The sequence below is a fragment of the Apaloderma vittatum genome, unplaced genomic scaffold, assembly GCF_000703405.1.
Source record: "Apaloderma vittatum isolate BGI_N311 unplaced genomic scaffold, ASM70340v1 scaffold4628, whole genome shotgun sequence".
In the NCBI taxonomy this organism is placed as follows: domain Eukaryota; kingdom Metazoa; phylum Chordata; class Aves; order Trogoniformes; family Trogonidae; genus Apaloderma; species Apaloderma vittatum.
In genome coordinates, this window is record NW_009731114.1 from 58,204 (window position 1) to 74,169 (window position 15,966).

Consider the following 15,966-nt stretch of genomic DNA (forward strand, 5'->3'; position numbering starts at 1 on the left):
TTAGTCCATGGTTGGTCTCTATTTAGAAAAAAAATGAAAATCTCTTCTGTTCTCCTTTCTCTCTTGAGGGTGTATTTCCAGCCCAACAAAGAGATTATACTTGTAAATTTACTTTCCAGAGGCACTTGGGCTATTTTCCAAGTGACTCTGCATCCTAACTTAAACATATCCTATCATCTTCTAGACTACATTTCAGAGATTTGATGTTTTCAGCATTCCAGAATCCCAACAGTTGAAAAATAGCTCCTCACTGTTACGATAGCATCCTTTCTGTTAAAGCAAAAGTATGTTCAAATAAACCAAAGTCAGTGGGAGTTTTTCCTCAGATAAGCATGACAGGAGACATGCTATGACTGTAAGTTAGTATCACTGTATCATCGAACTGAACTGGGAACCCTTGGATAAAAATCAGGTAGCTTTGCTAAGTAAAGACTGAACCATCTGAATTATCTAAGGTGGCAGCATCTCCTCTAGCACAAGCAGTGTTTAGGTAAGTAGAAGCCAAAGCTGCACATGAGCAAGACCAAGGGAGCAGCGAGGCAGCCCCCTTTTTTCTATTGCTCTGTACATAACAGCTGACACCTTCTCTGGGCAAGACCACACTGCTTCCCCTCTCTCTGTCACAGAGTTCCCTCACACTAACATTTCTTCATATAAGCCATCCATTATCACTCCTACCTGAGCAAATGAAACTATCTCCTTTGCTAGAAGAGGAGCATGTATTTCCATCCTGCCCTTCTAAAACTCTCTCCTGTCCCAAGCAGGAGTGTGTCATGTATGTTTTACTCCTCCCCCCTCCCCCCAAAGCACTGTTACTACATGTTGGGGAGAGAAGAGAGGAGGCAATCCTGGACTGGAGAGCTGTAAGTAGGGAACCTGGGCAAAAGGAGAGGTCATAAGGAAAACATAGTGGAATAAGAAAGAGGCTTTTTACAAGAGGCTGTTTCCAGCAAGCCCTAGTAAAAAGACTGTCTTATCAACTGCAACAAAACACTCTACAGTGTTATCATATTCCCATCTCTTTAACTATTACCATTTTCATCCCTCACATTTGAAAAAAATGCTTTCTGGTATTGACTTTAGCTTTCATGAGTGTTCCCTGTCCTACAGTCAGTATCTCCAGAATGTGTCTGGGGACTATTCTTTTCAGGGAGGGGGGGAGCAAAAGGAAAAATCAAATATTAATCTTGTGTGGTGTAGCCCTCACAACGTTACTATTTTCAAGGTGTTTTTCTCAAGCTGGCACATACTACTGACATTTGGACTTTTTTTTAATACAACATATGTCAGTATAAGCCAGCCACTTTGCAGCTAGAAAGACATGCTGCTTTGGTGCAGGCTCTCTGTTTTCTTATCTGAAACAGACAGTCTGAGCAAGGCTCACCTTAAAAACTGACAGCAGTGGGAAACAGAAGAAAGAAAACTCTGAAAAAAAATAGGATTAAAAATGGGGAGGAGAGACAGAAGAAGGGGAAGAACAAAAAGTGTTTTCTAATTGCTCCATGGATTGGTTTATGGCTCTGATGGATCAGCAGTGACGGACTTAAAGTTGTACACATCTGGCACACAGGTGTTTGTGTTACCATTTGATAGCTAGACAGCAGCCAGATTTTTAATTGGGTTGGGAAGAAGAGATGAAATAGCAGCAGGAAAATCTAAATATACATTCAGTGGTACAAATCCAAGCCTTGTCTAATGAGCTTTCCTATGCAGTTGTCTAGGAGCTCTGCAGCCCAGACAAAATCTGTGGCCACAGCACACCTAGGGTATCCTGGAGGGAAGCTTACAGCTCTGGGATAGAAAAACTCAGCTGTTGCCAAAAGGGGCAGAATGCGTCAGTATCCCTTCTATAGCACAAAAAATAGAATCAAACTCTGAGTTGCAAAAGCTTCATGTGCTAGAAAAAGCAGCAGCTCCGTTCTCTCCTCCTTGCTGTACATTTTCCTGCCTGAACACTGAAGGATTGCATTTGCTTTCTTAGCCACCAGAGCACACTATGAGCTTGTGTTCAACTGACTGTTCACCTTGACCCTCAGGCACTTTTCTGCATCACTGCCATACGCAGTCTTGCCATGCATGCAATCCAGATGTATCACAGATGCATTTTCACTCATGTTTCTAGTCACCTCACAGAACTCGCTTGCGATTGCTGCCTCTTCATTCTACTGGGGGCTGGCTACAAATTTGACCTAGTTATTGTTAGAATCAGATGCTTTCAAGAATTCACAAATCGTTAGCTCTACCAATGAAATGTTTCATCTCACTTCTCATCAGAGTGGCAAATATGATACCTTTTCTTCATAAAATCCTTCTGATTGCCATTCATAAAGACATTGCTCTTAATTGCTGATATCCTCTTACCCACCCTTTCAAACTCCTCAAGGATAAGCAAGAAGCATGACTGACCTGTGACTACACAGGCCAGACCTGTTAAAATACTGAAATAACATTAGTCTTTCTTTGATCCTTTCAAATTTCATCATTATTGCAAGCTTTCATAAACATCAAATCAACACATCACTTGAACCTCTTTGAGCAACTAGGCTATAGCAGCAATTACCACTCTGACACACCTCCACATTTTCAAAGTTTAGCTTGCTTTTCCTGTGAGAAGAGCATTACAGTTCTTTGAAGAATGCCAGTACTGAGCTACTATTAACACTGTAACCAGTGGTTTCTCAAACAGCTGTTATACCTGAAGAATGGTAACTAAATATTCCAAGTGTGAAGGTCGGACAGTATTTGTGACACCTATATACATACTGTTCTTCTGAGTTATAAGGGGGAGTTTTAGCAAGATGACACTTCTTATAACTGTTTTACAAACGTGAGAATTGCATCCCTTTTTAGATGAACAATCAGTAGAAAAAATGAGATTTTTATTTCATAACAGTATTCTCAAGAAATCTGTTCAGTATATAGCATTTTTTATCAGATCTGTTCAGCTTCAGCACATCTACAATTCACGTGCATCAGAACCAAAAATTGGCTATCCTATTTGGCTTACTTCTCTATCCTGTTTGGTTTAACTATTTCTGCATACTTACTAATCATAAAATGGCCTAAGCTCAAGGGACCTTAGAGATCATTTTAATCCAGCCTCCCTGCCGCCAGGGATGCCACCTCTCGACTAGATCAGGCAACACATGGGGACTGAACGGGAATCGAACCCACGACCCTAGCACTGTTAGCGCTACACTCAACTGACTGATCATATAATTCTAATCATATAATACATTAGCACCATTACATTGTATGCAAGATCACTGTTTTGTAGAAAAAAAATATCAGTAGATTGATAAAGGATATTAGTAGCCTTTACAATGGATAAGGAGCTTTGCCTTTGCATGTGCAATCCTCCTTTTTGTTTTGTTTTTTCTTGTTATGGGGTTTTGTGTTTGGTTGGTTGTGGGGTTTTGGGGGGGAAGCGTTGTTTGTTTGTGGATTTTTGGTGTGTGTTTTTTTATTCACTCAACTTCTGGAAACAATTCTGCCAATTTCTCCACACTGAGGTACCAACCTGGTTCAGCAAAGCTACCTTTTGTTCACATGGGATACGCTCTCCTCAAGCAGCCCTCATGCAAGGTCTTTTCTGCTGACATCTGTCTTTCTGATTACTGTCCTTCTCAACTTGAATGGAGAGGAGTTGGGAAGGTAAAGGATATGGATTGACTAGATTAGAGCATTGCAAGCTTTAGTACAGCACTAATTATTGTAAGTTAAAACCTGGAGAGTTTTACTGCAGTTTAACAAAACTATTTGAATCTCACACTTTAGCTTTTTTCATGTCCTTTAATATGAAAACACCAGGCAACATAAGTAATCTTAATCTCTGCAAAAATGCAAGTAAAAGTAAAATCTTGCCCATTTTATTTAAATCACACGGAACTTATCTGTGTGCCATCTAAGAAACAGAGAAATAATTTTCTTTCTAACCACTGGGAAAGTATATTGCAAAGACAATAGTCACTTCACAGTAACAGAAGTCTCTCCCATGCACATTCACAGTCAGAGGCATATGAAAAATTTAAATGTATTTGCCTCTTCTCTGTTTCCATTTTGCATTAGATAGATGATATTGTTAAAAACATGGGTGCAAGTATCCCCTCTGCACCAATTCTCAAGTCTTTGTACATGCAGAACATTCCAAGTTGCACACAAACTTGTTCTTATTATTCAGCAGCAGTTAAACCTCACACCAGCTTTTTATCCTGACTCAACTAAAGAATATGCAAAGCAACATCTGCAGAGTTGTTACGTGTCTTCCCTGGGAGCTATTTCCTTCATGTGAATGTGCCTAGAATCAAGCAAGTGGGCAGTGTGAAAGCTAGAGGGGTAGTTAAGACCATGGAGAAAAGTCTGATCACCGTGCAAGTTTGGTTGCAGGGGAAAAAGACAAAATACCTACTTGAAGCTCATGTTGTGAATTGGGGAGAGGCAAGGACAGGAGGAGACATGACGAAGGAGAGAAGTCAAGGCCATGATCTATGAAAAGAATATTTTTTTTCCAGCTAATTTCTGATCCAAGTAACTTGAAGGTCTATTGGTGGGGTCAGCAAAGATATGGAATTGCTGACCTAGAAGGAAAATCACATCTCTATTAGCATTGTATGTCATCCTGATGTCCCAAAAAACTTTATGCTGCATTTCAGTTGGACAGAACTTGTATGAGAGCATCCTGTAAGCAGCTCTGAGGTTTGACAGCACCTGTCTGAAACATCCTCCTTGACACATACCAGGCCTGCATAAAGCTGCTGCTTTAAATATTAGCCACATACCAGGTGCTGACAGTCACTCGCTCCACAGGCAGCTAATGTCCCCTGCTGTCTAGCCATACAGGCTCTCACAGTCTCACTTCGATCTGCTAAATCTTTCCCCCTCAGTAAAATTGACCTGTTATCATTTACCACCTCCTTCTCACTCCAAGCCATTCACCCACAAAACTGCCTGCTCTGCTTTCTCCTGCCTCAGGATTCTTCAAACTCCCATCATGACAGAGCTCAAACTACATTTCAGTGACTCATTCTCTTGGAAACCCCTTTTCTCCTCAGAGAGGGAAAAGTATCACCATCCACCATCCTGTTCCTTTCTTGCCAGCAATACAATGCCCATACTCCCTCGCCTGGTTTCTGAAGCCTTTTGCAGGCAAGCCTCAGGCTCACCAGGCTTATCAGGTACATGGGTCCCAAAGCCAGTAGATACCCTTTTGACCCTTCTCCTGCCCCTCAGCTGTGACATCCCACCTCACTCTGTGCACTAATTCCAACTTCAGGTTAATTGATACCATACTTAACACTTTGTATGTGCATAACTATTTTTATTAGCACTTAGTTTTGTTTTTGTTAATAAAGTGAACAGAGAAAAGAAAAATCCCAGAGCAATCCACTGAAATTTTTTTCTAACAGTTTTACATTAACTCAGGGTGTGTTACATTTGCTTATGAAAGCTCCTCAGCTTTGATGTAGTACCAGATAGCAACAAGATACAGTTTTGTACTTATAGCTGTTTCCATTTACATAGTTATATGCTTGTTAATGATCTAATTATCAAATTGTCTAATTACAGTTTTGCTTAATTTCTTTTGTGTGCATGGAATCACTTGTAATTACTGCCTGTGATTCCTGGAACCCCTAAAATGGATGTAACATATCAAAGACTTCTTTGGAAGTGAAATTTGTATATGTAAATACATTTCTCTCTCTAGAATTTTATCATTTCCAATGCCCCTCTATTCTACACATTTCTCATGTACAAAAGCATATATATATTGGTACCATTATGCCTGTACAAAAATATTGGACATATGAAAATAAAAATGCAATACAAAAGTTAAAATCTTTATCTTAGAGAGTGCTAAGTCCCATCAACCTCCACACAGTCAAGAAAAGAGTATTAGAGCAGCCCTGAAAGAGCATTTATTTCTCCCCATGTACAAGGCAGGAAGCAGGAGCACACCTCAGCTTTTCAGCTGGGAATAATTTCAGGAGCAAAGTTGTTTGCAAGTTTCCGCTCCAGTTATAAGATCAGCTTATGTTTGGTTAGCCTGGTATAAATATTTGGGGTATGCAAAGGGGAGGAAGAAGGAAAACAAAAATCCTGAAAAAGCTAATGAAAGTAAAAAGCATCTGCCAACTCTCAGTGGGAATGGAACTACACTGTCACAACTGTCTCACAGTATGAAGGTAAACTGCAGTACACAGGACACCTTTACTCCAGGCTAAGCTCTGTTCCTTGGGGCAGCTGCAGTGTTTAACTATGCCAACACAGCTCAAGTGCTAGAATGTGTGTTATGACAAGAAGCCAGCAATACAGCCATTTTCTTTTAAGTCTACTACAAACATACCTGCTAAATTTCATTTAACTGCGTCTGTGTGTGACTTTCCACGTGAACTATACACTAATTTCCATACTTCAGCATATGCTTCAGCTCCAATTCAGCAGACACTGCATCTGCTAGGGCAGGAATTGCACAGGATTTGGTATTCTGTGCCAAGGACAGGTGGCAGAGACTGGGTTTGAGGGCCTGGTGAGTGCAGAAAGATGTGTGGGAAAGATAAGAAGCTGTGGTCAGAATGGAAGATGTTGGACTGCTGAGTGTGGCTTTACATGAGAATAGAGCTCCAACTCCACTCACTGTGGCTTTTGCAGATGCCAAAGGACCTGTTTTTGGCAGCTCCTTTGCAAGGTGATCCAGAAGGCACCTACCACAGCAGCACTGACTCAGGCTGGCACAGCTGCGTGATGGAAGGCTGCTCTGAGGGAAGGTGCTGGCTTGGGTCCAGAGGCTGCTCTGTTCCTTGGCTGTCAGGCATCTGGTGATGTGGGTATAGCAGAAGGCTTCATAGATCTGAAGCCAACAGAAGTTAGTATAGAGTACAACATGATTATGTGGGCCTTGCTCAGCTCCCTGGAAATACTGCTGTATCTAAACACTTACAGCCAGCAACAAGCAACATCAAACATTTACCACTGCACTTCTCCAGACTGGTGAACGCTCTGTTTCAATACCTGTCTTTACAGTTAGATTTTTTACATTAGGGAAGCTTTGGAGTACAGCTAACAACAACTTTCATTGTTGTTACCTATTAAAACAGAACTTCGCAAACTCAGCGCTATTTGAAGTACTCACACTGTGCAATCCCAAGCTGTCACAGCCTCCACAGCCTATATCTCACCCTCCACACCCTCACAGAATCCCAAACAATTGAAAAGGTGGAGGATGCAGCAGAGCTCAGTTAGAAAGCCTTCTCACCAAGGTCTCAATGGAAGCACTCAGAGCTGAAGGAAGCCAAGAGCTCCCCTCCCCATATCCATTCAATGCAAACAGAAGCATCAAGCTCTTGCTGTGCGACCGCAGGGGACAGGCACATAATGAGCCCTTATTGCCAAACGGCACGGTGTTGCTGGCCCCCCATGACACTGATCTACAAGTGTGGGCTAAAAAACATGCCTCCCCCAATCACACCACAGCTCACATTCTGTCCTGAATAAGCTGACTGCTGACAAGCCCAAGAGGGGATCAGCCTCTTGACTTGTGTGGTCTGATGAAGGCTAAGATTACAAATCTTTTTCCAAATAGTCCCCAAGCAAGCCATGTAAAAAAAAAAAAAAAGAAAAGAAAAGAAAAAAAAAAGGTAGAAAAAGAAAATGCTTCCGGTAGAGCTTTGTAACATTAGCCAGCCTCAAACCAAAATACTATATTCCTCAGGTTACAGTGTCAGCTGGAAAGCTCTCTAACCAGAGGGGAGGAGAATGGATTTTCAACCTTTGTGAAGATTAGAGACACTGATCATGAATTCAGACTAATACAGGGCTCCTTGTGTACCCACTCACAGGATAATCAGTAGGGAAATTGGAATGGCATCTGATGGCTGTTAGTTCTAGAGGTAGTCACTGCCACTATAGCACTGCTTTTGAAATACACTGAATAAGTCTACCCACCCTCTCTGTCTATGCAAGGGCACCTTCTGCAATTGATCTATAGAGCAATGCAGTGGCCTCTTAAAACACTTTGTAAGAATTTCAGCAACCACTGACTAAGTAAACATGTTATAAAATCTACAGATCCACATAATTTATGCAACCTGAAAAAAACACTACTTTTATTATTTATTGACAGGCAATCTAATATCTGTATTTAGAGTGAAAAAAAAAAAGTCTCATCATCCTGGAAAGACACTTGAAGGAAAACAGTGCAGGGAAGTGGAAAACAAGGAGTTGTTATTGTACTGGCTTAAATTTATTTTTGTCTGAATAACTGAAAGCTACATATTCAGAAAGAAAGGAGTAAAATAATCAAACCTCAGTTGTGAGACAGAAACCTCTCCTACTACTGTATTACTTTATTTTTCTTAGTTTAATTTCCAGAGTTTGGGTCTAATTAAATTTAATATTAGTCTCCATCTCATGCATATCTCTACTTTGGATTCACACAGACTCAGACAGTTCCTGTAGAGAATTCTTTGCTCTTCTCTGAAGCAGATTGGGCATAGGCTGAGGACCCACAGTGTCTTAGAATTAGCACCAAACCTCATTATTTCTAACCCTGTAGCAGAAGAGCCACACTGAGATGTAAACAGAGTGAGAGTTGGAGGGCAGAAGGAGTCTGAGTAGATCATCAGGTGCCACTGTAGTTTCAGGCTAGATTCACAAAACATGGCAATATGAAGCACTGTGCTTGTTCTTTGCAGCCAGCTCCCATAGCAGTATCTGGAAGTCGGACCTCGATGCCTGCAGCCCTTTGATAAATTTTGAGGAGCAACATGGACACCTGAGCAGCAACATTAGGCAGGAGAACCACATAACCCCACAAAGAAAAAGCTGATACTCATGAGGTTGTGTATCACAGATATAAACTCCCAGAGACATGTTCTGCCAGGATCCTCCCCATTAGATCCTCCTTCTCATCAGATCCTCCCCAACTGCTAAGGCAGCTGCACCATTCTCTCTGCACAGCCAAAAGGCTGCACTCTCTTAGGCCAACAGCACCTGGCAGAGAAGCCTTCTGGGATTTAAGACCTTCATCTTCTCAGAAGCTGCACTATCTAGCTTAATACATAACAAGAAAAGAGACTATCCATTCTTCACACAGAAGGTATGCTGCTGAGCAGCTATCACAGTGTTACTTGTGGACTCAAAGTCCAGTTCACCAGAAGCATATGTGCACAGGGGAGTTTTGGCGAGATGAAGTCGGTGCTGCCACTGCTTCTCCATCTCCACACAGCTGAGGTTAGGCAGCTCCCAAGGCATAAGGCAAGTATGAAGGCTGCAATAGGAAAAGCGGGGAAAGCTGTAAAGCTGGGAGCTGATGAGAGAAACAGCTCTCTGGATGCTTTGATGGTGTAACCTTAATCTACTAGTCTGACAGAAACTCATCTTAACTGTTGAGGACAGTAGTCTGAGCAAGGAACCCAGTTTTCTCCAGGCCTTGCTGGACACTATAATGTATAAGCTGTCTTATGTTATTGGCTGCTTAATGCAGCAACATCACCAGTCAGAAGGACAAGTCCCCCTTTTGGCACAGGAGTGTCATTTACTTGGCTCTTGCCATGCACCTCAGAATATGACTAATCTTTCACTGGAAATTATCAGTCATCATGGATCATGAGCATAACTAAAGACAAGAACCTGAATTCAGTTGACTTAATACCTCCAAGACTAGACTTCCAAATCAGAGATTGCCACCTTATACAGCTTCTTGAAATTCACTATTACTACCTCTCAAATTGAGGCTTAGCTTTAAATATTCCATGTGTTAAATTAGAAAAGATAAATCATTTTCAAAGATCACATGGGCTTTGTTACGCTGCAGAAAATGACAAAAGAAAAAAAAGCCAACAAGTAATCATAATACTAAAAAAAAATTTAAAGAAGTATGGAACAGACTCTTCATTGTCAGTCCTTCTGCTTAGGACCTGGGCAAAAGACAGACACTGCTCTACCATAATCCACTTGTTACTTTCTATTTACTTTTTTTCTGTGAGCAAAGTAACATAGGCACAAGAGCAAGGACAGTGCAAGCTAGCAAGATTACTAGATGTGTCCCATAGGAAAAACAAACCACACCAGCAACCTGTGAGCTGTATGTAGGGACCCAATTCCTATATGCCAATAGACCACTTAGGAAGCATACCAGAAGGTACACAAGAAGGCTGTGCTGCTAGCCAATGAGATCTAGACAGGTTAGAAAGCTGAGCGAAGTTGAAGCTCATGCAGCTCAGTAAGGACAAGTGTGGAGTCCTGCACCTGGGGAGGAATAACACTAGGCACCAGTACAGATTAGGGGATGTCCTGCTGGAAAGCAGCCCCATGGCGAAAGACCTTGGAGTCCTAGTGGAGAGGAAGTTGTCCATGGGACAGCAATGTGCCCTTGTGGCCAAAAGGGCTGATAGTATCCTGGGGTGCACTAAGAACAGTGTGTCCAGCAGGTCTAGGGAGGTTCTCCTCCCCCTCTCCTCTGCCCTGGTGAGACCACACCTGGAATACTGTGTCCAGTTTTAGGCTCCCCAATTCAAGAGAGACAGGAGAAAGTCCAACGGAGAGCTACGAGGATGATTAAGGGACTTGAACATCTCTCCTATAAACATAGACTGAGAGAACTGGGGCTGTTTAGCCTTGAAAGGAGACAGCTGAGAGGGGACCTTATTAACATACACAGATATCTGAGGGGTGGGTGACAAGGAGAAGGAGACAATCTCTTCTCAGTGGTGCCCAGTAATAGAACAAGGAATAATGGGTTTAAGTTAGGACATAGGAAGTTCCACCACAACAGGAGGAGAAACTTTTTTACTGTGAGGGTGACAGAGCACTGGCACAGGCTGCCCAGAGAGGTTGTGGAGTCTCCTTCCCTAGAGACTTTCAAAACCCACCTGGATGTGTTCCTGTGTGGCTGCCCTAGGGGATCCTGCTCTGGCAGGGGGGGTGGGGTAGATGGTCTCTAAAGGTTCCCTTCAACCATCTCTAGAGGTCCCTTCCAACCCTGAACATAGAATCATAGAATGGCCTAGGCTGGAAGGGACCTTAGAGATCATTTAGTCCAACCTCCGTGTCATGGCCAGGGATGCCACCTCTTGACTAGATCAGGCAACACATGTGGACAGAACGGGAATCGAACCTGTGGCCTTGGCACTGTCAGGGCCATGCTCAACCAACTGAGCTAACTGAACATTCTGTGATTCTATATACACTGGCCCCACTTAGTATGTTTCAAGTGGATGGGGTTTATTGTTACCCGTACTTCAAGTTTATGGGTGGTAATACAGTTACATTGCACAAATTGCTTGATATATTTTTTAATTGCAAGCATTTTTGCTATTTTTGCAATCATTTGTACCCTTTGATATTAATAATTGGAACTGTGGCTCCAGCTCCCAGTCTCTGTCTGAAATTATTTCACATATTTTATCAACATTATGCAAGTTATATGTAAGGTAATCAAGACTTTTACAGAAGTGATACTATAACATGAAGATTTTTTTTTTATTAATGTTTACAGAGTCTGTATTGAGGACTCTGCTGATTACCATAGGGACTGGCAGTCTGGAGTTACTGGGAAGGCCAACTCCCCCTCCCTTCCCTTCTCCCACAATTTTATATGCTTTTAGTGTTCTCAACTAAATCCTGCACTTGGTATTGTAATTTCACTCTCTCTCATGTTACCATCTATAGAATGTTTTCTGGCATGCTCACAAAAATCCACTAGAGATCTTTTTCTGGCATCCATTTCTATAGCATTTTGTGAATTTATTACACAAAACTTAAGGGACATAATAAAACAAGGATTACAGAAGCATCACTTTGTTACATTTTCACTGGATACAAAGTTTGATGTGTGTATATACATTCAGAGGTTCTACAGCTTTTTTTTCTAATTAAGCACCAAGTACACTACTGCATACCTGTGGCCAGCAAGTAGAGGGAGGTGATTCTCCCCCTCTGCTTTGCTCTCACAAGACCCCACCTGCAGTACTGCATTCAGCTCTGGGGCACCCAGCATAAAACAGACAAGGACTTGCTTGAGAAGGTCCAGAGGAGGGCCATAAAGATGATCAGGGGTCTGGAGTAACTCTCTATTAAGAGAGGCTGAGAGGGATCAGCCTTTGGAAGAGAAGGCTCCAAGAAGACCTTGTTGTGGTCTTTCAATACTTAAAGGGAGCCTATAAGAAAGATAGGGACAATCTTTTTAGCAGGACCTGTTTTGACAGGAAAAGGGGTAATGGTTTTAAGGTTTAAAACTATAGGAGTATAGATTTAAACTAGATACAAGAAAGAAATGTTTTACAATAAGGGTGATAAAACACTGGAACAGGTAGCTCAGAGATGTGGTAGAGTCTCATCCCTGGAAACATTCAAGGTCAGGGCAGACAGGGTTCTTAGCAATCTCATCTAAATAGACGTCTCTGCTCACAGCGGTGGGGCTGGACTACATGACCTTTAGAAGTCCCTTCTAACCCAAAACATTCTATGCTATTAAGGTAATTTTGCTTCTAAGAAGAGTTACATCTGCACAGCTAGAACATTTTACGCCATCTTCCATAACAGACGTGAACCTCTGATTCCCCACCCCATCTCCTGATGCTGTTCCCAGCCAGGCTTTGTATGCGATTGTTTTCACATTCATTCTTGGCAGCCACATCAGATGTGTAAGTTGTTCCCAGCACTCTTACACACAAATAAGCACTGAAATGTCTTCAACCTGAATTCTGTTATGGCTACTTCCTCACATTCTTATTAGTGTTTTAAAAACTGACACAGAACATCACCTTTACTATTTAATAATAGATAAAGTGAGCTTTCAGAGGACATCACACACAAAAAAATAAACACATTTGAAGACAGTACAAGCTATTCCTCTTAAACACATTTAGAACTTTTTTTTATCTTTCAGAAGGGAATTTGCAGTTCAATGAATAATTCTTACTCCTTCAGCTCCAAACACAAACCACAAAAATACGGACTTCCTATAGTATCCTTGCCCAAGTCCTCAGTTCTGGTTGAGCCAAGAGTACTTTGTAAAATCTGAGGAAGAGAAGCAACACAACACAATCATAGAACAGTTGGGGTTAGAAGGGGCCTCTGGAGGTCATTCTGTGTAGCCCCATTGCTCGAGCAGGCCCACCTAAGGCAGGCTTCCCCAGGACCATTTCCAGATGACTTCTGAGTATTTCCAACGTGGGAAACTGCACAATCTGTGCTAGTAGTCAGTCACCCATATAGTGAAAGTCTTTCCTGATGTTCAGATAGAAGCTCCTAACATTTTCTCAATTTTTTTTTTGGAGCAATTCAGGTCTCTCTGCGGGCTCAAGAACCTGACAGAAGAGATGCAGCAAGCTGAGCAAGGTGTAAAACCCAGAGTTTAAACTACCATTTGGGACATGATTCCTAAAGATTCCCCTATCTTTAGGTGTGGAGAGGCACCACATGAACAAACAGTTGTGGGTGCTGAGCCCCTCGCCATCTCTCCCTTCACTGCCTCCTACCACAACGTTTCTGTCCCTCTGAACTCCCCAAGGATTCCAGCTACGACAAACTTTTCAGAAGTCGAGATACCACTGCAATACGTAAGTAGCTAAAGAAGTTAAAATTAAATAGAAACCCTATAAAACTAAAAATAACTGTAGGCTATTCTCATATTGGTTGTAGGGGGGAGACAGGGAAGGAAAACAGTAACATATCCAGATATTATGCGACTTGTTCCATGGAACATATTTTCTTGATTATGTTTATTAGAAAGCTCCTATCCAAAACCTCAAATTACCCTAATCTGAAACATATTAGGCTTTTTTAATGCAAAATACTAACAGAAAGAAACTAAATCTTGCAAGAAAGAATCCATGTTTTTGCCTCTAACTATGACCAACTTGCGTTGCAGTCAGACAACAAGAACAGGTCTTTAGGTCTCTGAAGTGCTCAACATCCTTTTATATACTTACGGCCTGGTCTTGGTCACACTAATTCCATTAGGACTACATCTCTTTTCATTCCCCCACCTCCACAAAGTCCCCAAGTTTCTCTTTACTCCTCCATTCTCCTATAAATACTGCAAAAATATGCAACAACTTTACTTTTCTCCAGCCTTTTGTGAATTAAAAAAAAATAAATTCTCATAACCTAGGATTGCTTTGTATATGGCACTTCAAAAATATTAACAGTGAAATAGCACACAACAGTTACCACTAAGGAAATGCTGAAAGATGACTGCCTGCTAAGAATTAACTCAGTTTTCCAAATTCTCCACAAAATAGAGGGAATGAGGTTCTCATTTAAAATTAGAGAAGTTTAAATTAGGAAAAGTTATGTTATGAGCATTTTCCCTTTCCAAAAGAAAGAAACAGAAACACAAAATTCCTGTGGCCCTCTTTTTTACCAGGCTCTCCTTATATAGGCAATCTTTGATCGAATATCTAAGCAAATTAATACCATCCAGTTATTTTTTTCCTCAGTGTCTGCTTCTTCAAAACAACTTAGGAATATCAGCCTCTCAATTGGGGCATAATTTGAACAGCTCCATAACTCTGGAAGTCCTGCTGCTCAAGATTTTAATTTCTACTAACAGAGCCTCTAATCAACAGCCTCCCAGTTCAGCTGTGCCCCTAATGAAGATTAACAGATAACTCATCTTTTTAGGTATGGTGCAGAAACAGTAACATTAATAGATGGGTGGTGATCTAAATGAAACACAAATACTAGTGAGCAGATATTACAAAAGTGGATATTTGGACATTTTGTTCTACCCAAGTTCTACTGCACTCACCACAGCAGTATGCAAGCATCTTTCAGCTGTAAATTAAACTGTTAGTTTTCATCTTCTCCCCAGATGGAAAAGCACATGAAATAGAGCATGAACATTTCTTTTTGACATATCAGGTATTTATACCAACAGATGTCAATCCCAAAAACAATATATTCACTAGAGAAAACCAAGTCAAAGAAGTTAATTTATGTGGAACAGGCTGCAGGGAGACTTGCAAACAATTTTACCAAAACTCATCATCAAGTTTGGTGTATGAGGGCTATGTCTCCCTGAAAAATAAGAACTTTTTGTAGTTTCATTTTTGGATCTTTAGTTTTGATTCTAGAGTTTTAATTAATGTTTTAATTACTCTAAGCCTGCACACTGAGCACTCTAAGTTTGACACCGTATTTCACCAGAAATCATTGCAAAGAGGGGAGGACAGGTTGCATTGCCAAGGAGTTGTGCTTCAGCAGTAGCAGAAATGTTTCTGCAGTAGTAGAAATATATCAGACTGAAGGTCTCGTGCATTGTGAACTTCATGCATATCCATTTCACCTTTTAATGTGAAGAAAATTAAGCCTAACTTAAATCTTATAAGGTATACATAAAAGCTGAAAGATACAGATTTATGCTTCCCAAGTTATGATCCACACAGTACAGACTAGTTAACAGATAGCCCTCAAATTCTGCTATTTCTGCTACTGGATTAGCACTCATAATTTAAAAAAAAAAAACAAAAAAAAAAAACCCCAAAAATAGAAGCTTTAGTTCTTTGCTCCAATCTCACATAAAGTTCTCTCACAAACCCACAGACTAGCAAGGGTACACTGCAAGTTCCTCTTTCTGATGTTACCTTACAGATCATCACCACATTTGACAAGCGACCAAAGCCAAGACAGCAGGAAACACAGAGAGACCGTACAAAACACAAAACTAGAAGCTAAGAAAGGAATCATACCTCACTTAAAAGTCAGATCTTACCCAGCTGGCAAATCAAATAGCACTTATGCGTGTGGAGTGAGTAAATTTTTTTCCCTGCCAAGACTCCTCAATGAACTGATGAGATATCCACTTTTCTCCATCCAGAGTAAGATTTATACTATCTTATGAAGTAGGCTGTTAAAATAAGACCAGAAACTCAACATAGTGAGGGGAAAACAATAAGCGAGTGTGAATGGAATTGATGGAGGAAGTTAAAGTAAATGGAAAAGAAAATCAAAACAGTCAGCAAG

General features: G+C 41.1%; 1 protein-coding gene across 1 annotated transcript in view; it reads right to left on the reverse strand.

The window, feature by feature from the left end:
* The window catches only part of LOC104278164 (kinesin-like protein KIF26B), a 38,187-nt gene extending 33,256 nt beyond the window's left edge, over positions 1-4,931 (reverse strand). The window contains exon 1 of the mRNA XM_009875064.1: positions 4,779-4,931. Within this exon, the coding sequence (XP_009873366.1) occupies positions 4,779-4,931 (153 nt within the window). The remainder of the gene's footprint in view (positions 1-4,778) is intronic.
* Between the last annotated feature and the right edge of the window lie 11,035 nt (positions 4,932-15,966).